Here is a 25,577-nt window from a genome sequence, read left to right as displayed (position 1 = left end):
TTTTTAGTTAATCATAATATTTTTTTTATTTGTGATTATTTATATTTCCGTATTTAAATTATTCCTTTTTTATATTGAAGAAATATTCACTTTAGCAGATTTAGGATTAGAGGATTTAATTAGTCAGGATTTAATTGTATCTTGCCCGCAATAGTTGAAAGAACAGTGGCCTCCTCTGATTTTGCCTTCGAATTTGAGCTTCCAAAAGAAAATATAGAAGTAAAAAAAATAATAAAAAAGGAAACATAGAAGTCAAAAGTTGAAACCTGTTCCAAAAGTCTTCCGATTTCTTCCAAACAAATTTGTGGCTGGTGTTAGACGGTTACACCGTCATTTTTAACCCCGCAGTTATGCAAGCATTTCCCGAAAAAAAAGGAACGAATATAAATGGGGATTGATTTAAAAATTTGGAAATAAAATAAGCGCAAGAAGTGAAACATAGTTAAAAACAAAAAATTAAAGAAAGGGGGGAAAAATAGCTGATCTAAAGAATGAAACTGTGAATCTGGACAGGAAGAGAAGTCAAATCAACCAACGGCAAAGATAAGACTTACTTGGCGAGGGGATTTAATGAGAGCTGTGACCCCCATCAAGCTATGAGCTTCCAATTTGGGCATGCCATGATTTGTGCACATGCAATTGCACAGGTTTGAAGTAATCAGACATTAATGGTCACTGAGAATCTCAGCAGCACGATGTCGTGTGGTGAAAAGAATATATTCGACACGGAAGAGACCCAATTCCAGTAATGTACAAGCTTCTATTTCATCCGGAACATCCTTAAAGAAGGATGTACAAATCCTAGACAAGAACAAAAACGCAGAGCAAGATCTGGGGCTAAAAATCCGAGATTCTCCTCTAGCTAAATCAAGTGAACCTTCAGCTGTCGCTGTTCTACAACTGGACAAGCCTACCGCAAGAGTTGGCAACAGATTGTGACATCGTAACCGATAGACAAAAATGTCAAAGAGAAAAAGAATCTTTCTTACCTTTTTTCAGGGAAAGAACAATTGGGCAATGAACAAGATCAGAAACACTGGACGGTGTCGTTTTTCCCACCTTAGGGTACAAGAGCAAAGCTGGTAACCCCATCAAAGGCATTAAAGCTTTTGCTTGAGTTTTGGCCCGCGTGGTGCCATTCTTTTGCTTCCATGCTGAGAACCTTTCACCATTACATTGTTTTAAAATGCCTCTTTGGACCACATATGCACTCGGGATACGGATTTTCATAAAAGGATTCCTCAGTGCGGGAACGTGCTTTGCCTTTAAGTCCTGGTAGTGGGCCTCTTCTTTTCCTGGGAGCACCTTGTCTGTTTTAATAATAAGATGGTTAAGCACATTTCAAGAAGGGACACAAACCCATACAGAGAGCTTAACCATCAACATATAATCAGTGAAAACTGAATCAGGGAGTGATGTTTACCAGCAGATAACGTTTTTTTTAGAGATTGGTCATTTTAAGTTTCTATAAATTTTCTCTCATTCACATAGGATGGTTTCACAGTAGTTATATGCCAAGTAAAAGAATGTACTTGAATTCTATCAGACACGGATATGCCTCCTCAGCACAGAAACTTATAAGACACGTTATGATTGCATAATATTAAGCTACCTGTTATCATGCATCTGCCGCACAAGTTCTGATAGTGAGGAACCTTCTCTCAGGTCTCCTGATTCCAGTCTATCAAAAACTTCAACCACTCCTTTCCTGCATATGATGTGCATATGTAAAACCACAACAGTTCCTAAACTTGGAGTTTAAAACCAAAGTTTCCTGGATATAATACTTGAAAAGTTGAAAGAGATAGTGAACTCTTTGCAATAAACCGAATCGACAGACATGCCTGATCTCGATTAAAAATTTACGCCTCCCACCGTTAGCCATTTTTTATACCTATTGTACATTATACATTGTGAACCTGTGTATGTTGTGGTTTAATGCCACAGAATCATCTTACAGAAAAGTAATAAAGCAACTTTTCAGTTAGCTGTCATCTTGATTAGATTATACCTGTCTGGTGTGATTGTCCTGCGGTGGCCTAAGAACCTTCGATGCCCTTCAACAGCTCTTGCCATGTTACCAGAATAGGAAGAAACAAACACATCACTCTCCACAGAGATAATGTAGTCAATGGCCGCAGTCTGAGATGCGTGGTTACTGAACCCTTCCAATTCTTCCTTCGTGGCAAGAGTTTCCTGCCATAGAACCAGAACCAGTTCGCTTTTGTTTGTGATAACCAGATTGTTATAAGTTCACTAGTTTTTTTTTTTTTTGGGTCAGATATAAGTTCACTAGTCACTAATTTGTGAATATGAAAAGGTAGTATAATCATTACAAACCTTGAAAACAAGATTAGGGAAGCGCGATGAGAGCATGGATAAGCGAGCATTACCACCATAAATTTCTCCAGCAGCAATATAGATTAATGTCGATGGAGCATAACCAAGAGCTTGGAGGAAAATCCCCACCTCTTTGGGTGTCAAAGGGCAATTCCCTCCTAATCTCTGTTCTGTGGAATTAATCTTTTTCACCTTCCAATGACTAGTGTTCTCCCTGTACAAACAAATTGAAGCATTTAAGGATATTAAGATGCAAAGCTGGGAACAACTCACTTATTGGAATAGATGAGGTGGGAAGCCATTAGCAACACGGGCATTCACCCCATTGACATCTCATGATTATGTGACTTTACTAGAGAGACATGAATATGAGAGCTTGTCGAACTCTCACCTCATTATTGTGAGCTCTTTTGATTCTGCTTCAGTCAGGCCGTAAGTACAACCCGTAAATGACAGCATGTCTTTCTCATATCTAAGATGAAGAGCAATGTATCGTCCCTCACGACTCCTTAGCCGCTCTATCAGCTTCTGTGGTTTCACCGTCATGCATGCTCAGTACCTATTTTAACAGGAAGCCCCATAGGAGACCTCTTAAATGCAGTAATCTAACATATGAATAAAACGGGATTTACAGCTCATATTGATTAAGTGGCCTGCTTATCCAGCCATGTGATTGACCAGATCAAAATGCCTATATGTTGATCTCATATGCTGCTTTCTAATGTAGTTTCTTCTGAAATTATTAATCACTTTCTCTGGCATTTTACACTTATCAGTATCCATGAAGTTCAAAAACTAGTCAACATGAAAGAACAAAAAGGCGAAAGGAAGTGCGTTATACATCAGTACCCCACCTTTGCCAGGATGTCAATTGGGGGAGAGAAACGAAGTGCATTATACATTGCACGGCACCTCAATCTCAGGATATCAAGAGGCAGATCACTGTTTGCTAGTCGAGAATCTGATTTTGCAACATGAATTACCTGCCAAGGACTCCATTAACCCCCACACTAATAATATGATGAATTGATATGACTTAAAGAGCCTCTTTTTGTAACATGGAATTCGAATCAGACTTTCACGGAGTCCGCTTCAGTAAATGAAGAACAGGTCTGACAATCTCCAGTTTTGGATATATTAAAAGATCACCCCTAGAAATCCAAAAAATTGCAGCGACACCACATGTATTATATGAAAGTTCAACATGTAGAAATTTATGTAGTACAAACTTCGATCCAATATCTAAGGAGATGATGATGGTCAACTCTCTTGAAAGTTATTGCTATTTTGAAGAAGGTGATCATATTTTTTATACACTCTTATGAAAGTTGGAGCTTTGGAATTTTTACCTTAAAGCTATTCTATGCAGTGTAGAATGTGTTTAGACAAGTGATTCTCACTTCCAAAAAATGGAATGATGGAAAACTATTTTGTTTTCTAACCTTAAATTGAATAACAATATCTTTAGTTTCTGATAATGTTTTGTGCTAGAAATTCATGGCACAGGCAAAGATGCTAGTCAACAAAATTACTGCAATCATCATCTTAATTAAGCATTTCCAACAATATCAGAACAGCATTTAGGTTAGACTCTTTAGCTCTTAGGTGCAAGAAATTTAAAGTTCTAATGTACCATCAATGATCTCAATTTACTTAAATTCTTAGTTTTTTACTAGAAAATGCATCTACATTGTTGAAATAACCAAGTATAAGCAATCTCAATCTAATTGAATTCAAAGGACATCCAGCATATTCTAATTGCTTAAGTCCAACGGCTACCGACAAGGTATCCAAGTCAATTTTTCATAAAATACAAGGGCATCACGGTAATTTTCAAATAGAGAATTTGTCCAAAATTGAATAGGATTCACTTAAAAACTAGCATGACTTATTCAGACCTGATACTCATTCCATAACCGAGTCATCTCTTCATAGTAACCCACGCTAGCCCAAGAAGTAAAGTGCTTCCGAGCGTGAGGAACTGATTCCAGCTCCTTTGGGAGCTCCCTGGCAACTCTTATATCTCCTTTCAAGGCTTCTATAAAATGAATCTCATCAAATATATCTGAAAAGGTACTGTGCAAATAACAGCAATGTCAGAATACACAATTGAGTAAGACAACAATCACACCTACGAAAGAACGTTCCAACACTGACCAATACCTCGTGTCTTTCCAGAATGATCGTCTATCCAGTTGAGGAATAACTAAAGTGGCATTCATTATGCGCGCCACAGCCACCATATCTGCAATCTGCCAGGAGAGCATAATTATGGATAAGACCACACGAAATTGATTAACACCACTATAAAGCATAGCTGAGTAACTCATACGGAACAAAAACGAAAGAAGAGAACAAATCACAGAATGGAATTGGTTCTACTTAAGGACTGTAAGGATGCCATTATGTGTGCTCCAGTATTACTGTACTTCCAATGTAGGAGAATTAAAACAAAACTGAAAGAAAAAGCTTATAACTTGGAGTTCTAAAGAAATGCCACTACACCTGACTTATTAACAACTTCAAAAACAATATTGCAAAAGCTTTAATTCTGGTCAACACCAGAGACCTAATTTACAACAAAGTGATCCACTTACACCAGTCCGCATCTGATTTAATCCTCCATTGCTCCTCACAGTTATATATCGATCTGATCCTCGTGCACCTGTCATAGAGAGATGCAGATGCAGATTTTGAGAGAGAGAGAGAGAGAGAGAGAGAGAGAGAGAGTATCTCTGATACCAGACTGGCATTTACAAAAGGTGAATACAATCATCAACATTTCAAAATCCTCTTAAGATGGCATTTAACGGAAACATTTGCATCTATATGGCTATCATGGAAACTTAGCTCTTTAATTTTCAGAGTACAAATGGTGACTTGATAAAAAATGACCCGAGTTTTTACGCATACTGAGTTTGAACTTAAATATTGGAAACATCCAATCAGATATTTAAACTGATATTATGCTAGTTTAGATTCTAAATTTACTTCGGTTGCACACAAAGTGAAATTCGGTCACGTATGAGACGTCCAAGTATTTCATGAAAGAAAAAGTCCTAGAAAAAGCAAGACCTCTTGCAAACATTTAAAACAAGATTGATATTAAACCCCATGAGGCTGCAGTGATCATGGATGTGTGTGCGTCTCTATCCTCACACCACCTAGTATAAGTAATCTCATATTTCAGCTATCCGACAGGGTTCAGCTCAAGTTTTATCCTGTTCATGAGGTCAACAGGGTGTTTCACAGCTAGGATTCACTCACCTAAGTGGGTTTTCTTTCATAAAGGGAGATTGACATAAAAAAAATTCTCTTTTCATTTTTCGGTAAGTCTCTAAATCTATTCATATTTACCTTGACTAATTTTCAATATTAGAGTGCTATCCATTTTACACCAGCACAAAAAGCATATGAGAGAAAATCAATAACAAAACGAAGCAAGAGAAGTACCGAAAAAAATCAGTCATTGGCAGAAGCAGGAAATCTTGCAGTGGTAAAAATAATGATAGACAGAAAAATACATGGATGCAAAGTTTATCTGACCGTTGTATCTAGCAGTGGGCTTGACGCAGGTGTGTAAACCGAAACTGAAAGGAGCATCCCAAAGTTCTCGGTCTGGAATCTGCAGATAGAAAAATTATCCTCTTCGCTGAGAAATCACAACATCGTGCGCCATTCCACTGACTATATACCTCTACTCTATTCCTTCTGACCTAAGAACCTAAGCCAGGAAAATAGACGCTCGACACATATCGCGAACATCCATCACAAAAGCATGCTCGGATCTCTTTCTTACTCAACGAACAATCGAACTCACATAACAGGATATCCCAAATAGAGTCGAGAGAACCTTAAGCCTCAAACAACAGCGAATTCGTCCACAGATACCTCAAAAGGAGCTAACGTCTAACCACCATCAGAAGCTACAAACAAAACAACTACGCAAGCATCTATCCAGCAAAACGGCTCAGCTGACCCAACACAATCGCGCCTCCACGATCATCAACCCCCCAGTTACCCCGAAACCATCCGTACTCGGCGACAATACCAGAACCTTCAAGATCGAAACAAGCAGAAGCCGAAACTACTGCTCCCTAGGAGCGAGATTCGAAACGGAGCGACGCACCAGCTCAGGCCGACGTTCCCCGGGCTCGACGCGCTCCCGGCGGTCCTCGAAGCCCTTCCGCGACAGGTAGATCAGCGCGAGGGAGGAGACGGCGACGAGGAGGACAGCGGCGTACGCGGCGGCGGCGCAGAGCCTTCGCCGGTGGAACCTGAACCTCCTCCCTCTGCTCCTCGCCATTTTTTTTTTCCCCCGGAGCTCCGGCTCACGGATCTCTCGTTCCGATGGCGCGATCTTCTTCGCCGCCTCCGATCTCCATGGACGGTGGATTTTGTGCGCTTCTCGATGCGTCTCGTCGTCTGCTCTCTCCGTAACTGACCCTGCCACTGCGGCTCTCTTCCTACGCTCCCCTTTTTTCATCTCTCTTTTTTTTTTTTTCCTTGTAAGGATTTTGTTAAACGGCATAATAATAATAATAATAATAATTTTTTACAGATTAGTAATTGAAATTAAATACTCTTCATTCCATAGATTCATTCTTTTTTAACTTTTTCCACTTCATGGCTCCGTTTATTTCGCATAAATTGAATGATTTAAAAAATATTTTTCTAAAAATGGACATTTATATCGCTTACAAAACGGAGCACACATAATTATGGGATTTCTATTTGAGTAGACAGAATGACAATTGAAAATCTCGATAATTTAAAAAATACTAAAAAGTATCGTCAAATATAAATTTGACACACCTAAAAAGTATCAACTCGATAATTATGTCATTGAACATTAGTTAACTTATAACGTGCACCCTGACTTTTAAAGATTTTAAACATCATGGATCTATCGAGTTGATTATTAAAAAAAAAATTACTGCCAATAATTTTGGGATTATAACAAAAAATGTTAAATCGTGTTGGCGGGTTTTTGAGTTTTTTTTCTCTAATTTCTAACAAATTCAATCAAGTCCGCACAAGAAAAAAATTCATGTCACCACGAGCTTGTCACCGTTCGGTGCTGACGTAATGCCGATGTGCCAGTCCGTGTCAGCATGCAATACCAGCTCGGACAAAAAATTTTCGCAAAAAAAGTTTCGAGGGACCTCACTCGAGAATTTGGAAAAGTTGAAGGACACGTGAACAAAATAATTTACCCATGGACATGTAAACTTATGTAAATATATGCAATTTTAAAAAACGATTTTTATTTTTTTTGGATTTCGAAAAGAAAATGCAATGCGCTCGTTTAACTTTAATCCAAACCACGGGAGTCGAAACAGCGCTGAAAAATTGGGGGTTTTACATTTGCAGCTCTCGGTCCTCCTCTCCGCTTCCTCTCCCCGACGCCACCAGCAGCGAGCTGTTGCTCAGTCCCGGTCGGCGGCGACACCGCAGGCGGCGGCGTCGGCGGCGTCGGCGGCGGCGTCTCCCTCCGTCTCTCTCCCTGTGGCGTCGCGGATTCACGCCGCTGGTCAGGTTTGGTTGAATTTTGGGTTCTTAGTTCGGCGTTTGTGTGAGCAATCGGTGTGTCTGGCCAGTGATTCACCGTATGCTGGTTTCGTTCCGTCAGGTTGAAGTTTGAATCAAGCGGCGAAGAGGAAGGACGAGAAGGGCGAGAGAGGATGTCGTTCATGAAGGGAGATCTGCTGACCAGAACCAGAAAGCTCGTGAAAGGCTTGGCCAAGGCGGAGCCAGTTTGGCTCAAGGCCATGCAGCAGTCAGTCTCTCTCTCTCTCTCTGCTCAAATTGTTCCTCTTTTTGCATCTTTACCGTGTGCTTTTCATAGTGCTGTAGTGGCCTCCTTGTTGCTTGTGTAGAGCTTACTTGTTTGTTCTGTGAAGTCTCAATCTACGCGAATTGTGTTGCTCTGGGTTAGTTTGTGTTTCAAATTATTGAATTAGGGTGGTGGGAGAGTTTCGAAACTCGACGCTCTGTACTGTTCTGTCAATGATTCTGTATTTTGTTTCTTCGGGACGAGATTAGCTACGCTGACGGATGGTGGGAGCTTCTTGTTTGACAAGTGCGGCCGAAGAGCAATGTTGTCTTTGGATCCCTGTTATGCCGCTTTTCTGGTCGGTGTTAGATTGATTGATTTCGCATGTATTTCTGTCGAGAAGTTTTGAAAACCTGGTTTAGGAATGCGACGGTACCATGAGTAGCCCACTTGTACTGTTCACTACTCTTTTTTGTTCTTGGGTCACTGCAAAAGCATTGGCTATGATTGATTTTTTGTGCAGTAGTCATGGGACATGTATGAGTTTGTTGAATTGTGACGTTCTTAAGTACCCGTCGAGCGCTTTAGAATCCAATGGCATCACCTGTTTGGTGGTTATGGCATCATGCAGGGCACCACCTGCAGTTTTCCCTTGTGCAGATGAAATCAAGAAGATCTCTCTCCCTGAGGATGTCTATGTTAAAAAGTTTTTCCAGAAATATCCGGACTCAAAACATGAGGATGCGATCAAGTAAATTTCTTTCCTTAGCAATATATTTTGCCATAGCTTCTATTTTGCTTTCTAAATTCGTCGCAACGTACTATATTTCCTCTTCCTTTCATATATTTGTTATATTTTGGATGTGACGAAAGTAGCACTACTCGTGTATAAGAAAGAGCCAATCAACTGAGTGCTTCAGGCCTGCTATCATTAGCTTGGTGAATGATAAGCTTGTGTGTTGAGCCTTGGAACGGTAAACGTGTGTCGTTTGTGATGGCGGTCTTTGCATTCTGCGATCATCCTTCTTGCTTCATGTGCTATTCTTGTGTATGCATGTTTTTATATCGATAGTCTCAAGAGACCATTTTCACTATAGACACAACTAAAGTAGCTGAAAGATTTTGAGGAATGGAATTAGTTGTTTTAACGATAGCCAAAAATTGCTTACTTTTCTAATGTCGTTTTGTCATAACAAAATGCATCGGCATTAAAGCATCAATATAGTCAAGTCCGGTCAGTAGGATAAGGATTGGTTGATATGTCTGCTACCGCTATGAAACCTTATGATGTCTGTAATTGGACTCAGACTACTTTGTTCATCTTGTTAAGGCTTTAAGATTTTGGGTTCTACTTGCACCTTAATAACAACTTAACTGATAGCTCACATATTTCCAGCCACAAGAACATATTGCCTGTCAGTGAGGTAACCAGACATCAAGGGTTTTTGTTGTGCTACTGAGCTTGAGGAGCCTTAAACTCGTGTCTTTCCATGTGATTTACTCTGCAACTAGCATGGTTTCGTGGATAAATTGTCCATTCAGTACAACATACTTAAAGAAAAGTTTGGTTGATATGTCTGCTATCGCTGTGAGACCTGTTGTGGCTATAATTTGATTCAGACTACCTTTTCTTATCTTGTTAATGCTTTAAGATTTCGGGTTCTATTTGCACTTTAACAACTTAACTGATAGCTCACATGTTTCCAGCTACAAGAATATATTGCGCAACTTAAAAGCTCACATGTTTCCAGCTACAGGAACATATTGCCCGTCATTGGGCTAACCAGACATCACAACTTCATGTTGCGCCTCTGAGCTTGTGGAGCCTTCACGAGTCTTTCCATGTAGTTTACTGCGTAACTAGCATGGTTTCGTGGATAAATTGTCTATTCAGTCATATTCAAAGGAAAGTAAACTAATATCTATCTTAAGTCTAAATGAGGACCATGATATAAGGATTTTAAAATCGCATGTTACTAAATAAAGCACCTTGGCATTGGAACTGAGAGAAATTGTATAACCAAAACCGTAAATAAAATAGAAAGATACTTATGCACCACTTTCTAACAAATCCTTTATATGTTTGTTTCTTATTACTGTTGAGGCACAGGGTTTATTCACATTTAAATCTGTAAAAGCGTTAACTTCTTTGAGACATTCTGTTGAAATAGGATATGTGGTTTCGACCCCCCTCCAGCCCGTGTTTTCGGTCACCGAGTCCTTGAGTTGAAGGAAAATGGAGTTAGTGAGGAAGCGGCTATGGGCATGGCAGATGTAAGTTAATGCCTTCTTAGGTTACAGTCTGCCCTCACGGAAGATTCTTTGATCTTCCTTCCTTTATTTATTCAATTCTTATATCTTGCATTTTGCTCGTTATTGATCCTTAAAAGTCGGCATCACTGCTGGATGTTTAGATGGAATACCGACTAGAGAAGAAGGCAAAGAAGGCGGCATATGCTCGACTGAAGCAGATTGCGAAGCTCCAAGGCAAGAGACCTCCTCCTAATCCTTTCAAAAGTGCTATTCAAGAGATACAAGCAGAAGAGAGAAAGTATGTTCATGACCGTTTCCATAATCCCGAAATCCGCAAAATAATCCAGAAGATGAAAGAAGAGAAGGCGGCTGAAGCTCAGTATAGAATGGGAGGAGGTGGCTATTAGAATTTGAAGTGGTTCATAGTGAAAAGTTCTTGGCTTGCTTTTGGAACCTTACATCATAATGACATTGCCATTCCTTTTCAATAAGAGAGAAAAGGTTGTCTTTGACAGATATGTTTGTCATAGTCATGCCTATACCACTCTACTATGCATGTGCTATGATGGGATTGGATTTAAGAAGGAAACCAGATAGAATTATCAGGATTTGGTAAAGGAACTGCTTTGAAGTAGATAGCCTTCTCTATGATTTGAATCCCATCTTCTCCGATGCCTTTATTTGTAGAAATGATTGGTCTTTCGCTAAACGATGTCTATACTACTGCAATCCATCTTGGCTCAAGGGATACAAAACACTCGTGCTTTGGTGCCTATACTATGGCCCTTGATTGCACATCTTTCTTTGGTTATAAAAAATGAATAATGAAAATATCGAATGGATATTTTTTCTCCTGGATTATCTGTGATTGTGGGGTGCATTAGAATTGAAAAGGTGCGTTTGTTTCGTAGGAAATTTATTGATTAAGGAAAATGCTTATGGTAAAAATCATTTTTAAAGAAAATCTTAAAAATGACTGATTTCCATTTGTTTGGCGACGCTCTTAAAAGGGGGCCGGCGGAAATAGTTTTTCAATGTTTAGATTTTACTTTCAAAGATAATGCTCTTTGGTATAGTTATATTTTGTTCCTAATGTTAGATATTAAAATGTTATTGTAATCCTTGTCAAAAGGTAATTACTACTATACAGAGTATAATTTTTTTTTGTTATAATCAAAATACGCAGCCTAAGAGAAGAATGTCAAAAAGAAAAAGAAAAAGAAAATGCAAGTAGTCAACAAACTTAATCTCTCGGTGCTCATAAAATTTCACGTTCTTCACTTGAAAAAAGTGATCATAGAACGAAATTGCTCTAAGGGCGCGTTTGGTAATCGGCTAAATAGTAACTATTTTTATTCTTTTGTTCCTAAAATCAATTTTGGAACAAAAATCGGTTTGGTAAATTTTTTGTTCTCATAATCAGTTTTGGAACAGAATCAGAAATGAAAAAGAAATTTTTTTTTTCTTCTTCTTCTTCCTAGCTTGTAGCCGGTGGCCGGCGACCGGCCACAAGCCAGGGCCGGCAAGCGAGGACCGCCCTCGCTAGATTTGGCGAGGGCGGCCCTCACTCAGGTGACGAGGGCCGCGACACCCTCGCCAGCCCTGGCCTATGGTCGATCACCGACGCTGATGACCTGGCAATGGCCAAGGAAGGGGAAGAAAAAGAATAAAAAAGGGAAAAATAAAAAGAAAGAAATATTAAAAATTCAAAATATTATTAATAAAAAGAAATTTTGTGTAGTTGTCGAATGCATTTCTGTTCTTTTTCTATTCCAATAATAGAAATTTTTTGCAGTTACCAAATACCTTCGAATGCTTAGAAATTGTTCTCGAGCACGAAATAAAAAAGAATAATTTCTGAACAGAAATTGTTTTCAGGAACAGAATGGTCGCCAAACGCACAACATCCAAACTAAAAAAAAAAACAGAGGAAAGAAAATATCAATATCAATATCGGATTGAAAATAATAATATTATAAATGGGCATTTCTAAAAACACAAACGATCTCCAAAAATATGTCACATAGCGGAGTGAAATATCATATAACCAAATGATGATTTAATTCAATAGACCGAAGTTCTGAACGATTGTGCTTGTAGAAAATGAGTTTGGGAAGACGATTTCCTTTTTTACGATGGAGAATTTATTTTCCTCAATTTAAAGCGTGGTTGTTTTCTTGACCGTAATATTTTTTTCCGTTGACTATCTACTTTAAACAAATCAAACACACGGGATTGGAAAATCCTTTCGTGGGATTCTTTTTCATATAAGTAAACACAAACCAAGATGAAGAAAATGAAATTAACAACACCCTAAAAAATGTGCTTCCAAATTGAGACAAAAGTTAGGGCTATGGTGTGCGGAACGCTTGTAATCAAAACTCGAGCAAGACATTAAAAGAATTTAGGGATGCACTGGAAGTCCTAAAAGTTGTCACGAAGGTATGATCGATTCTTAAAATTTTCAATAAGCGCAATTAAGTGCTAAAATTTGTCGCAAAAATGCAATCGAGTCCTACAACTTTCAAAAAGTATAATCAACGGAATGACTTGGTTGGGCGAACTTGACAAGTTTTAGGACTTGATTAAAGTTTTGTGACTTGATTGCACTTCGTGACAAGTTTTTATGACTTGAATTGCACTTTTTAAATGTTTTAGGACTCAATTACACTTTCATAACAAGTTTTAAAACTTTCAACACACTTATCCTAATAATTTAATATCAAATCAAGATATACAATTTTCATATAACGGGATTCATTTAACATTTGGCTTTTACGGCATTAAAAGCTCCATTTTTTTTTCACGAGTCACTTCTTTAAACACATGCAAATAGAATTTTCAGGAATAAATTAATGGATTAATATCACTAAAAACCCTAAAACGATACACTTGCGATAAATTTATTCCAAACTAATATTTTGACCACCAAAAACCCTAAACTGATACATTTGTGAAAAATTCACTCTCCATTAAATTGAATTAATATCATGAAAAACCACAAATCGATATACCTGTGACAAACGGAGGGTAAAATCCCAAATTAATACACTCGTCAACTGTCATTAAAAAATTTGACGGATGGTAAAATTATCACAGATGTACCGATTTGAGATTTTTTGTGGTAAAAAAATTACAAGTGTACCAGTTCGAAGTTTTTCGTAGTATTAATCATAAATTAATAAGAAAGTTAAAAAGAATAAGATTATTGAAAAAAGTTTTTTAAAGTTTGAATGCTGACCTGACATTTCTTCGCTTTCGTCACTCTACTCATTCGAGTGGCGGCAAAAAAAGATCACTCAAGACAACTCTCGTCAATGGCTGAGCCAGCACCGGCGGTGGCCGATCTAGGGATTCTGGACGCCCTCGGCGGCGCCGCCGTCGACGAAATCCTCCACGCCTACGCCGGCTTCTGCTCCGCCACCGACTCTCTCCTCTCCGGCTCCGGCGATCTCTCCGCCGGCGCCGACCTCGTCGCCCACGCCCAGTCCCTCCGCAGGCACGGCCTCCTGTCTCTTGTCCGGGACCACTTCCTCCGCGCGCTTGAGGTATTCGCGACGTCTCGCGCCTTTTTTTCTCTGAGCATAACCTCCGGTTTCAGTCAGTAAGGTGCTTTTCGTCGTGTGGAAATGAGCGAAACTCGAAATGGAGGTTCAGTTCGATTGAGGAACATGTCTTTCTAGATGAAGTTGATCGATCGTTTGATCGTTCGCCTGAGATATCCGCAGATTCTGCGGTGGTTTCGCCTTTTTTAGCTCCTGTTTTGCAAGGTGAGCAAAAGAACGACAGATGTAGGAAGAGGAAAATGGTACGCAGGACAATGGGTTTGTTCCATAGAATAGGGCTCCTTTACCAGCTAATAAGATATAGAAAGTGCAGTTTTCTGACAGGCAAAAACGAAAATTGGAAGGATTGAGAGGAACGAAGTAGCTCATTTAAAAGGAGAGGAATTATACCCATTTGGGGTAACTGCTAATGGCTACTCCAGGGGGCAGGCCTACCAAGGAAGACCTGGCTTACGGAGCTCGCTCACTCAAGATCTTATTTTAAAAAAATCAAATAATTCAAATTCCTTTTTAAATTAATGAGTTTCTGATTCCCGAATGGGGGGGGGGGGGTGTTGTTGTGTAGCGGCATCGTGCAGGATTTCCTTAGTGATCATCACACACTCCTAAAAGTTCAAGAGTAGGCTCGAATTGCTCCCCCTTTCCAGTTAATCACCGGCAAAACTTACCTTTTAATTCAACCTAATGAAACGACTTCACAGCTCCACCATTTATGCTTTGTTTGGGAAGGAAGAGAGGGGAAAGGAAATGAGGGGTGGGTGAGGTAAGTGGGGTAATTCTCAAAAATTTTGTGAGGAGGAGAGGAGGGAAATTTGTAATGTTCCTTCCATTTTCCTCTCCTCCATGTTTACCAAACAGAGCAAGAATTCACGAATGCTATGTGGAAACAGAAGCTAATAGAACAACCACTTCCTTCATTACCTTGGAAATCTACGGTATTTTGTCTCAATTGACTTCCTCTTAGTGAAGCGCCATTAAGTCTATAATTCGTTTGTGTGTATAATGCAGAGAAAGTTAGAGAGGGAGTTTTCTCTGGTAGCAAAAATAATGCTTTAAAAATAGGAGTTTGGAATTAGCTATCAGTCACATGTTCTGCATTCTGCTTTAAAGGCAGCTGGTGCTTTGCCTGTTGTTTGATGCAGCCTCTTATTGGTTTAATTGCAGGAAAGTTTTGAAAGAAATGGTTCGTCGAAGTTTTGGCGGCATTTTGAACCTTATAGCGATATTTCACTCCTCGAAAGCAAGTCTCTTGTATGTACAGATCACCTACCACCCAATGCATTGTATCAATAAGAATTCCTGACCGAAGGCTCTTAACTGTAAATCTAACATATGAAATGAACCAATATATTCATCGTGCATGTTGTGAAAGCAGATTCAGGATGATGAAGTTCAGCAAGTATTGTGCAACGCACTGGAGGAGATTTCTTCAGAAAAACATTATCAGGAGAAATGCTTGTCGATATTGGTTCATGCTTTACAGTCGTTTGAGGGAGACATGTTCCATGGAAAACATGATGCAGAAGCAGATCGGATTTTTCTCTTTTCTAAGTATCAATTAATGGTCTCTTCAATACTTATGGCAACTCTTCCCCATTGTTTTCCCGGTATGTACATGAGGAATAGCCACACAAGTCTAATCTCATCTTTCAAGAAGTGTGTTTTCTGTTCATCATGTAGTGTGTCTCGATGTTGTGTGTTCTAGTCAAATTGACATGCTGTGCTATGGAACCTTGGTCAATTTTAATGACTTATGCTATATTATGGTAATGGATAATGAATAATTAGTGCAGGATAATCCTTACTCTTTTTGCACTGAACTATGGACACTGTGTCAAGTCTCTCCTGTTTGGTGCTATTATTTGATTATATAGAAGTCACATGCTTGTTCTGTTCTTTTGGGGCTATTAGTGGGTTTGTAATAGCCAGCAAGCAGCTCTAAAAGATGTTACATTGCGTTTGCACTAGATGCTTAAATGACATGGGACAAATTTGAATCTTTCTTAAACTGGACTTCATTGGCAATGATGAAATATATGGAGAATGTGAAAGAGCAGGTCTGTTTAGGTTATTGGCAGTTTGTGTTTGAAATTTCAGTAATGACATGGATTGTACAATTCGTAGAGGGTATCTATGTATGTTAATGTTTGTTATTTGAGAAACAGAAAGCTATGAGGTATGGACAGTTGGCCGCTTCCGCTGACACCTGTAAAGCAAATCTTTTAGATACTGTGTCCTTGTGTTACCTTTAGTTTGTTCAAGAAGTACTGATATCTCTTGGGCATCAAATATCTGCTTTCAAAATTTCCAGCAGAAAAAAAAATAATGTGGAAAATCTGCTAGTCAAGCAACCTCTAAACCAATAACGTGCTCTGATACTACCATAAAGAGAAGGAAGACTGGAAGACCATATTATCTGATCGTAGACGCTGAGATTTAGGAAGTCATTCCCACTTTTGAAGTGAAATTGGTTTATAAACTTAGGTGGATTTGGAGATTTTGGAAAAGGGCTTAAGGTATCCTAGAACATCAAATCCGGGACCTTAGTAATTCTAGGCACAATTTTAGATTCTTCACCAATGGTTTTTGTTTATGCTTAGTGGCTATTTTGTCCTTGGCTGCGATTAAATTATTTGCTAGGATGTTTACTGAAATTTCTCTTAGAATTCTGAAGATATGTGATAGCTTATCTTTGATATTTGTCCCATTATGCACTTATCTGAGCGTTGGTGCTTAGGTTGTCTAGTGACATTTTGTTATTACCTAATTTCACAAAATGTTTGTTGGTGTGACAAAGAAATTGCATAATGTTTTCTCAATTTTCTTTCTGAAATTTCTTTTTTCAAAAAGCTATTGTCAGTTAAGACTTGAGACTTTATACTTTTGTTGGCCCTTTGGCTTAGAGCCTAAGGTCATCAAGTGTGATATAGATGTAAAAGACAGCAAAAAGAACCAAAATGAAGGCTAAATTGGATACAGTAAATGCTGGAGTAAAAATTTATGCTTAAGGGTTTAGAGAAATAAATATGTTTATTTGGAATGAGACGTGATGATGACAAAGTGTCATAGAGACCATTCATTTACTGGGATTATAGACTCAACTAGATATGAATCCTTATTTGGACATAAAGGTCTTTGTATCTCAACAAGCCAACTTCATCAATATCCACATCCGTACCACAGGACATCGGAACTTATGACATGAAAAAGAAGCCTGAGTAAAAGAAACGGCACTTAAAATTACCATGGAAAAATTATGCTTGTGCATCAAAGTTTCACCTAATATTGTAGCATCCTCTTGTTCAATCTGTTTTTTCACCTTGTTTGTTAAAAAATTATTTTTATTTCATCTGACAGAATAAGTGATCTTGTACTGACTTTATTGGCGTTCTTAGAGATACTTCACTGGTATTTCAAGAGAAGGTTGGAAGAGATAAGCACAATGATGGATGACGGTATTGATTCTCCAGATAAAGATGACATGGATTTAGATGAGAAAAGCATGTGTATTAAAGCTGGAGAGATGGATATAGATGAAGGTCATCACCAGGGAAAGTTTCTTGATGAAGTGGTAAAGAATATTGGGAAGGTTGTCCGTGATCTAAGAGATCTTGGCTTTACATCGATGACAGAAGATGCTTATGCTTCTGCCATTTTCTTGCTTTTAAAGGTTTGTATGTATGTTTCAGCAATGTAAGCTTTTTTGTCCAGTGTAGACCTTCAATTGACATTTTATCTCCCTTTTGGCAATACTTGTTTATCACTGTCTTGTTAGAGTTAACAAGGATGGCTTATCTTCTTTGCACATTAAGAATGTGGCCTTCTTCTATGCATAATTTATTCGTATGTTGCTATACAAATCACATGCCTTGTTTGCATGCAGGCTAAAGTACATAATCTAGCCGGTGATGATTTCAGGAGTTCAATATTGGGGGCTGTTAAAGGCTGGATTCAGGTGAATATTGATTTTTTTTTTTGTCTTTTTGTGCTGTTTGTGTAGTCGACTCCACTTAGTGGGTAAGGCTTAGTGGTGGTGTTGGTGGTGGTGGTGGTGGTGGTGTTGTCGTCTTATTCTTTGTACGAGAGTAAACCTTCATTGTTTTAATTACCTTCGCCCATACATGGTTTAGAAGCAAGCCAAGTGATTTGTCTCTTGTATTATATGTGTTTGGCAACCATGTTCGGTTTATCAGATGAATTTATGCATGACTGCTGCACATGGTTGAGGAGATTTTGTTTTTTGACCAGATAAATGACTTCTTTAGGAGTAGCAGTTTGTAATATGTATACTTATTAATAGCAAAAAAGAAGGATTATCCTCTCTCTGTGCATACAATTTGACTTATCTTCTCATGCTAGAATTCATGCTAGTTCCTCAATCACTATGTCATAACTGACTGTGCCCAGCTGTATCAATGAAACTTTGACGCAAATGGTTGCAGGCTGTGCCTCTTCGATTTTTCAAAGCCCTTCTCTCCTATCTTGGCGATTCTTATGATTATGATAGTCCATCATCTGGTCTCAAATCACCCTTGGCTTCACGACCATCTTCATGCTATCCTGGAATTGATGCTCCCTCAGAAGGATTGGTTCGATGGCAGTTACGACTGGAGTACTTTGCTTATGAAACCTTACAAGATTTAAGAATTGCCAAACTGTTTGAGATTATAGTGGACTACCCGGATAGGTACTCTGCTAATCATTGCCCTTTTTCTTATTCAAGGTTGCAGACATGAATTATGAAATTTGATATTGCCAGAAACGAAATCTAATACTTGATTGTTTCCAATTTTTTTTCATTAATCCAGAGATGATGGTTTAGTTTATTGCCTATTCCGGGAAACACCTATGAACAGTGCTACGTGATGAGATGAACAAAATGTTTCCCTGATATTCAACATTCGTAAAATGTGAACTAGCGATGTGTTTATGTGTCGTTAACATGTACTTTTATCACTTGCGCAATGTTGTTGTCTCACAGTAACAGCTTATATTCACATGATATGTTATTATTGGCTATAGAAATTGTGTACCAATGTAGACGAGACAGAATGAGTCCAACGGAGAGAAGACAAAATGAGTCAATTGCTTTATATTTATATATCAACAGAATTCCAAAGTGATATCGTCATCTTCTTGTTGGATCAATTATTGAATTAGTTCTTTTTTGGTGCCTTATATAGCGGGGACAATTCCTTCCATTCTCATGCCACTGATGACATGCTCTTCAGATTGCTTAATTTTATTCGTAATTTTGAGGAACTTGTATTTGTAATCGTATCCCTAAATATGCATAACCTCGTAATTCGAAAAATGTTGAGCTTGCCTTCTTTATTCAGTGGAAAACAAAATTGTTGGACTAGTCTCCTTCTATGATGAATCACTTTCTGGATCTTGGTCATATCATTATCCAAGTATTTTATAACTCTCTTTAGGATTCTAAATAATTTTCTTAATTCTGCAGCGCCCCTGCAATTGAAGACTTGAAACAATGTCTTGAGTACACAGGACAACATTCTAAGCTGGTCAAGTCATTTATATCTGCGCTACGATATCGACTACTCACTGCAGGCGCATCAACCAATGATATATTGCATCAGTACGTTTCAACTATTAAAGCACTCCGAACTATTGATCCAGCAGGCATTTTCCTTGAGGCAGTTGGTGAACCAATAAGGGAGTATTTAAGGGGCAGGAAAGATACTGTCAAATGCATTGTTACAATGCTTACGGATGGGTCTGGTGGCAGTCCAGATGGAACAGGAAATGCTGGGGATAGCCTTCTCGAAGAACTGAATAGGGATGAAGAAAGTCAAGAGAACAGTGTTTTTGAAGATGGTTTCAATTCTGATGACAAACAGGCCTGGGAAATTGCTGCAAGGTAGGTTTATGCAGTCACGACTATTAATGTCACTGAGATTTCTTATCTTGTTGATGTCATATGAATACTGTTGACTTCTGCTAGCCATATTGTTCATCTACTGATGTGACCCGAGTTGACTGTCCATTTTGGTTAATTTTTTCCCTTTCAGCTGGGAGCCTGATCCAGCAGAGGCTGACCCCCTTAAGGGTAGCAGGAACCAGAGGAAGGTGGATATATTAGGAATGATTGTTGGAATTATTGGTTCAAAAGATCAACTGGTTAACGAATACCGTGTCATGCTGGCTGAAAAGCTGCTCAACAAGTCAGATTATGACATTGACTCAGAGATACGCACTTTAGAACTCCTCAAGGCAAGTAGTCTGGTTCTCTGGACGGAAATGCTGTTTGGTCTGTGTATTGTGGTTGGTTGTGTTGCAGTATTTTAGTTTCTTGTAATCACCCTTTTTCTTTAACTCTCTAGATACATTTCGGTGAGAGTAGCATGCTGAAGTGTGAAATAATGCTTAATGATCTAATTGATTCCAAGAGGACAAACAGCAATATAAAGGCAACAATAAACCAGAATTCTCAAACCAGTTGAGTTTTTACTTTTCTCCTCAGTGATATCGCTATTCCTTCTCTGATACGATGGTATTCTTTGGCTGCTAAACATACTTTTCCTAAATGATGATCAGGTGCTGATTTGGAAGACACTGGGCTTTCTTTGGATAATCTTGATTCTACAATCATATCTTCTAATTTTTGGCCTCCCATCCAGGTATGGCAGTGACTTCTGCCTTTGCTGTTACAAAAGTTGTTGCTCTGAAGTGATAATTTGGACATTAGTCACAATCACATGTCAATTTCTTTATGCAAGAAGCTAGTACATCTTAGAAACGTTACACTAGATGGGGCTAACATCACTGATCGCTGAATACTATTTATAAGCCTATGAATTATGATGCCTAAAGTTATTCCAAAAACAGATTGATCAGTCAATGTTGCTTAAAGGCTTTTCAAAGTAACTTTTAGTGCAGCAGTGTAGGTTATCTGCAAACTTATCCATAAAGGCCAACTGGAGCTACACATTTCATGATCATGCCCATAAAGAGATTACATATACCTGCTCTACCATAATTCGTTAAAGTTGAGAGTTCATTTGTTTAGGTGGTAACTTTGGCTGCTGTTGACTGATGAGGAAGATATTGCAGGAGGAGACCTTTAATCTGCCAGAACCTGTTGATCAGTTGCTTTCTGATTATGCAAGAAGATACAATGAAGTCAAGACCCCTCGTAAGCTTTTGTGGAAGAAAAATATCGGAACAGTCAAGGTAATCGCTCAAATGTTATGCGTCACTGATTACATGTTATTGTCTTTCCATTCTGGTCAATAAACTATGTCGCTTGTTCCTCAGGGATAGGCAGCAAATGGATTTTATTTGGCCTTCTTTGTTGTGTATTTAGAAGTAGTTCATTTACATGCTTAAGTTTCTATGCTAGCTTGACACCATAGGATTCCTCATCTATTTTCTGCTATTTTCAGTTGGAGCTGCAGTTTGAAGATAGAGAGATGCAGTTTACTGTGGCTCCTATGCATGCTGCAATTATTATGCAATTTCAAGATCAGAAAAGGTAATTACCAGCGTGAAATAATGTAGCATTTCTATCATATAGTGGTGTACTCACCTTTTGGCTATCAGTTGGACCTCGAAGAATCTTGCAATTGCAATGGGTGTTCCTGTGGATGTAATCAATCGGAGGACAAGTTTTTGGATAAGCAAGGTATATTGGCTTAGCTCTTTTCATCACCTTTCTTTGGTATTAATCTTCCCTTTCCTACTATGTTGCTGGGATGCTTTAGTGACCCGTGAAGGAAACATGTGAATTGAGGGTGTACAGGCTAGTGAAGAATATGCCAAGTGCACATTCATGATTAGTAAAGCGATTGATAGTTTGAATATCTACCTGTGCCAGATGCTTGCGTGGGCAAATCTTTTGTTGACATGTATTTTATGAGAACCCTGGCTGACTGGTTGCATTTGGGCAGCTTGCATGTCTTTGAGTCTGTTCTAACCAAACACCTATTAGTTTAGAAGCCTCCTCTTTGATTCGCTTTTCACAGAACAGTTTCTTTCTCCAATGGTAGTTAAATCATTGGCATTGCCATTTTCTGTCCATCTCCGTCCTGCGGTTTCATGGAGTTGGCCTTCATTTCTTTGCCACATAACAGAGAACTGATTTTTCCTTTTCTCATCTTATTTTTGCACTTGTAAATAATGATATCTGGTGGCGTATAATAAGCTTCATGAATCATCTTCCATTGTGTCACCAGGGAATTCTTGCAGAATCAGTTGGATCAGACTCTGACGACCACATATTCTTGCTAATGGAAAGCGGGGCTGATGCTAGCAGAAATGGTGGTAACACTGAGTGCTTTGAGGAGCCTTTAGCTGGTGATGAGGAAGGAGAGAATTCTGTGGCCTCTTCAGAGGATCAGCTTCGCAAGGAAATGACTGTTTATGAGGTTAGCAGTGAATTCTGAGGAACTTCTAATTTCTTTCTATCGTAATATTGAGGTGCTATTCAAAAGCTTGCCTCTTGTGGCAAAGTTCCTTAGCTTTACCTCCTGTGGCAAGGTTTCGGTGTTTCTTTCCTTCTATATCTTTTTGGGGGGTGGGATTGAGGTAGACTGGGTTAACAGTAACTGAAAAGTGAGTGTGCAGGTTGAGCAAACAATTTAGTTTGATTGTATATGTCTTGTATATCTCAAATATGGTAATCCTTCTCCGTTTTTCCTTTTCCCCTTTAGAAATATATCGTGGGCATGCTCACAAATTTTGGCAGTATGGCATTGGATCGAATTCACAATACACTCAAGGTAAGAGCAATCTTCTTTTACACCTGTTGTCTCAAGACTCGTATAGTTTGCATTGGTTGGGTGCTTATTTCAGATTCCGAACTCATTGCTGCAGATGTTCTGTGTAGCTGATCCTCCATATGATAAGTCGCTTCAGCAACTACAAAGCTTCTTGTCCGGTCTTGTTGTTGAAGAGAAATTAGAGCTTAGAGACGGGATGTACTGTCTGAAGAAGTAAAGTACAACAGAAGCTAGAACTTCCAAGAATCTCTTTCGTGAAGAATCAATTGACGGCATAAATGGTGAGATTTCCTGGAGTTTGTCCTTCGACATAGCCTCTTCACTTCTTACCTTACATGTATGACAGAGAAAAGTCATTTTCCACTGCTATAGGTTGAAGAAAATGATGCGCGAAATTCCTTGAATCGGGATGGGGGTTCGAATTTTCACATTTCCAGGCAGATGAGAAATGGAGCGGTGCACGGAGGCCTTTTATGAGATTGTCCCAGAGATGCTGGACTACTCTTTTTGAATTATTGCTCCAATTGGTGTACAGTCCTACTTCGGGTTGGCGACTTCAGCAAAATGGATAGTCGTGATGAAGCGCGGCGCCACAGGAGATCCCGAATATTTCTTCTCTCTGTGTAACTATTTCTATCCTTTTCACATTGTTTTATGACCACACGCTGCAGTATGTAAGCTCTTTTAATTATGTAGAAATACTAAAAGCTCAATATTTCCATGCATTCCTTTACTAGACTTGACGAGACTTTATCTGATGATACACAATCTTCCCAAGTGTCATATAATACCACCAACAAATTTTCATTTACACATTATCCGCACATGATAATGTGTAAATGATCTACTTAAACGCGACTCCGTTTGATCCTTAGGTGAAAACGCAGCATTCTTGCTTCTAAATTCTGGCCGCATCCGACCTCGATCAAAGCTAAAAATGGACGGATATTGCCATTGCGCAGTCTGTCGACAGTATCAGAATTAACGTTGACAGCTCCACATGAAAAACAACGTAATTACCTAAAACCAATGTTTATTCAAGACAGTTCTTTCCGGCTTTCCTTTTGTTGTTGTCTTCTTTCACTTTGCTGGATCCGGATATCTTCAAGTCCACTTCTAAGACTAAGGCCGGCAAATCCCTGCTGATCTTTGGAAACTATAAATTTTGCATCTCATTAGTCAGTCATAACCTGCGAGCACATACTGAATCACAGAAGGATCAATTATGGTCAAATTCCATCACTTGATCTTCTGCTTTCTTGGGTCAGTTCTCGTCCATCAACTCGGCTGCGGTGAGTCGACCCTGCTTTTCTTCCTCTCCGTTTCTTGAAAACATTAGGCAGTTTTCGGCTACTTTTGCTTCTCCATGGACAACGTCATATCGATCTTCTACTATTATTTTTTGTTGTAGTTTGATATTGAGGTTTGTCCCGACAACCAATGATCGACACATCGCCTTCTCCTTATTCCGTTTTGTCCTCCCGTTTTGTGCAATGCGCCGATATAATGCCTCTTTGTTCCAGATGGGAAGGTGATGATGGAGTACATCGGAGCCTCAGGAGCGGCTGTGAAGTTCGACTCTGTGCCCGTCGAAGATGGCCTAGACTTCTACTTCATCCTCGGCTTCGCCATCGATGCCGACTCCTCGGGCAATCCCCAAGATGGGGTCTTCTCACCCTACTGGGAACCCACATTGACCCCGGACTCCGTTGCCGCCATCAAGCAAAAGCATCCCAACGTCAAGGCGCTTGCCAGCCTCTCTGGATGGAGCCTAGGCCCCACGGTGCTCCGTTGGTATGACCCAAAAGATGCTGCAGCATGGATTTCAAATGCCTTCTCATCTCTCAAGTCTCTGGCCACCACCTACCATCTCGATGGGATCGACATCGACTATGAGAACTTCCCGAAGCATGGCAACACGAGCTTTGCCTATTGCATCGGCGAGCTCATCACCCTCCTGAAGAACCAGAGCGTCATCTCCACCGCAACCATCGCTCCCTATCGCCTCACCACCGGTCCTTACATCGAGCTCTTCGATGGGTACAGGGACGTCATCGACTATGTTAACCACCAATTCTACACCGACAAAGTCAGGACCCCGAAGGGGTACTTGGAGGCGTTTCAGCTCCGAGCCAGTCAGTTCGACAAGGACAAGCTGCTCCCTAGCTATGAAGTTAAAGGGAGAGGGATTCAGGGGGACATATTTTTCGACGCTCTAAGTCTTCTGCAAGAGAACGGGTTCAAAATTAATGGGATCATGATCTTCTCAGCCGACGCATCATTGTCGAATGGCTTTTGCTATGAGAGAAAATCACAGGAGTTCCTACTTAATTCAACCGGTGTGTGACTATCAACCAATTTGAGGTTGTAATAATTTCAGGGCACCTTACCACCCTATCCAATTAGTTAAAATAACCATTTTTCCGAGAGTAAAGACACCATTTGTCTTCAGGAAAATGAACTATCTGAGAGTATGAAATAGTAGTTCTTTTCCAGTTAATTTCTGCTAGCCATGATCGCGAAAGAACCATATTGCATAGAAAAAGAATCGTGAAGATAAAGACCCGTATGGAACCTTAAAACCCTTATTTCAGTCAAATCTCTAGAGCTATACTTAATAGATAAATTTGAGGAACATTTTCAGTTCCTTCAAAACTCGATTATGGCTAGCAGAAATTTTTTCAATAGGTTTCGAGCTTTTTTCAGTTGAAGCCACAACACCCTAATGAACAAATCAAGTGACAAGATCAACGTCACTCCCAATTGCCGTAAATCACTAGGAAAGTAAACAATGCCGGGTCAATCCCACAAATTCATCGGTCTTGTTGTACAAAGGATTAGACTTTTGCCAGCTACAATTTTGTGAGATCCACGGTTTCAGCACCTTCAATTTGACCTGAC

The 25,577-nt window shown here is 39.3% G+C and overlaps 4 protein-coding genes across 6 annotated transcripts; 3 read left to right on the top strand and 1 right to left on the bottom strand.

Annotated features, from left to right (window-relative positions):
- Positions 1 to 703: 703 nt before the first annotated feature.
- On the bottom strand, positions 704 to 6,807 carry LOC115682000 (O-fucosyltransferase 38). The gene is made up of 11 exons (XM_030606120.2): positions 6,470 to 6,807; positions 5,887 to 5,965; positions 4,938 to 5,005; positions 4,504 to 4,592; positions 4,239 to 4,416; positions 3,195 to 3,323; positions 2,732 to 2,868; positions 2,341 to 2,554; positions 2,012 to 2,196; positions 1,613 to 1,708; positions 704 to 1,310 (listed from the first exon to the last, which is right to left on the bottom strand). The coding sequence occupies exons 1-11, from the start codon at positions 6,644 to 6,646 to the stop codon at positions 1,172 to 1,174; spliced, it is 1,491 nt and encodes a 496-aa protein (XP_030461980.1). The 5' UTR covers positions 6,647 to 6,807; the 3' UTR covers positions 704 to 1,171.
- An 868-nt stretch (positions 6,808 to 7,675) lies between these two features.
- On the top strand, positions 7,676 to 11,223 carry LOC115682002 (uncharacterized). Of its 3 annotated transcripts, none has more exons than XM_056303171.1 (5): positions 7,676 to 7,878; positions 7,973 to 8,119; positions 8,748 to 8,867; positions 10,288 to 10,390; positions 10,531 to 11,223. In XM_056303171.1, the coding sequence occupies exons 2-5, from the start codon at positions 8,025 to 8,027 to the stop codon at positions 10,774 to 10,776; spliced, it is 564 nt and encodes a 187-aa protein (XP_056159146.1). In that variant the 5' UTR covers positions 7,676 to 7,878; positions 7,973 to 8,024; the 3' UTR covers positions 10,777 to 11,223. The 3 variants fall into 3 exon arrangements, with proteins under 3 accessions (XP_056159146.1, XP_030461985.1, XP_056159147.1); XM_030606125.2 differs by having other exon boundaries at positions 7,734 to 7,873; XM_056303172.1 differs by having other exon boundaries at positions 7,742 to 7,873; positions 7,904 to 8,119.
- A 2,396-nt stretch (positions 11,224 to 13,619) lies between these two features.
- Positions 13,620 to 23,414, top strand: LOC115681998 (anaphase-promoting complex subunit 2). The gene is made up of 17 exons (XM_030606113.2): positions 13,620 to 13,917; positions 15,100 to 15,186; positions 15,311 to 15,542; positions 17,331 to 17,605; positions 17,819 to 17,890; positions 18,378 to 18,622; positions 19,400 to 19,816; positions 19,968 to 20,169; positions 20,280 to 20,394; positions 20,494 to 20,576; positions 21,010 to 21,129; positions 21,342 to 21,430; positions 21,499 to 21,580; positions 22,131 to 22,322; positions 22,608 to 22,676; positions 22,771 to 22,957; positions 23,049 to 23,414. Exons 1-16 carry the CDS (start codon positions 13,687 to 13,689, stop codon positions 22,891 to 22,893), a joined length of 2,634 nt encoding a protein of 877 aa, XP_030461973.1. The 5' UTR covers positions 13,620 to 13,686; the 3' UTR covers positions 22,894 to 22,957; positions 23,049 to 23,414.
- Positions 23,415 to 23,549: 135 nt separating this feature from the next.
- LOC115682005 (chitinase 2-like) lies at positions 23,550 to 25,110 on the top strand. Its single transcript, XM_056303198.1, has 2 exons — positions 23,550 to 23,968; positions 24,200 to 25,110. The coding sequence occupies exons 1-2, from the start codon at positions 23,902 to 23,904 to the stop codon at positions 25,021 to 25,023; spliced, it is 891 nt and encodes a 296-aa protein (XP_056159173.1). The 5' UTR covers positions 23,550 to 23,901; the 3' UTR covers positions 25,024 to 25,110.
- The last annotated feature ends 467 nt before the right edge of the window (positions 25,111 to 25,577 follow it).

This window comes from Syzygium oleosum, unplaced genomic scaffold (genome assembly GCF_021117445.2).
Source record: "Syzygium oleosum isolate NSW1041296 unplaced genomic scaffold, Sole_v2.1 Sole_v2.26, whole genome shotgun sequence".
Lineage (NCBI taxonomy): Eukaryota > Viridiplantae > Streptophyta > Magnoliopsida > Myrtales > Myrtaceae > Syzygium > Syzygium oleosum.
This window is presented reverse-complemented; position numbering and strand designations above follow the sequence as displayed.

Excerpts from the sequence above, each read along its gene's own strand:
- LOC115682002 (XM_056303171.1), top strand. The coding sequence starts at position 8,025 with ATGTCGTTCATGAAGGGAGATCTGCTGACCAGAACCAGAAAGCTCGTG. Across the intron at positions 8,868-10,287 it reads AAACATGAGGATGCGATCAA|GATATGTGGTTTCGACCCCC; the intron begins GTAAATTTCTTT and ends CTGTTGAAATAG. Across the intron at positions 10,391-10,530 it reads CGGCTATGGGCATGGCAGAT|ATGGAATACCGACTAGAGAA; the intron begins GTAAGTTAATGC and ends CTGGATGTTTAG.
- LOC115682005 (XM_056303198.1), top strand. The coding sequence starts at position 23,902 with ATGGTCAAATTCCATCACTTGATCTTCTGCTTTCTTGGGTCAGTTCTC. Across the intron at positions 23,969-24,199 it reads CGTCCATCAACTCGGCTGCG|ATGGGAAGGTGATGATGGAG; the intron begins GTGAGTCGACCC and ends TCTTTGTTCCAG.
- LOC115681998 (XM_030606113.2), top strand. The coding sequence starts at position 13,687 with ATGGCTGAGCCAGCACCGGCGGTGGCCGATCTAGGGATTCTGGACGCC. Across the intron at positions 15,543-17,330 it reads TCTTCCCCATTGTTTTCCCG|AGATACTTCACTGGTATTTC; the intron begins GTATGTACATGA and ends TGGCGTTCTTAG. Across the intron at positions 17,891-18,377 it reads CTGTTAAAGGCTGGATTCAG|GCTGTGCCTCTTCGATTTTT; the intron begins GTGAATATTGAT and ends AAATGGTTGCAG.
- LOC115682000 (XM_030606120.2), bottom strand. The coding sequence starts at position 6,646 with ATGGCGAGGAGCAGAGGGAGGAGGTTCAGGTTCCACCGGCGAAGGCTC. Across the intron at positions 5,966-6,469 it reads GGGAACGTCGGCCTGAGCTG|ATTCCAGACCGAGAACTTTG; the intron begins GTGCGTCGCTCC and ends TTCTATCTGCAG. Across the intron at positions 2,869-3,194 it reads CAATTGACATCCTGGCAAAG|AAGCTGATAGAGCGGCTAAG; the intron begins GTGGGGTACTGA and ends GTGAAACCACAG.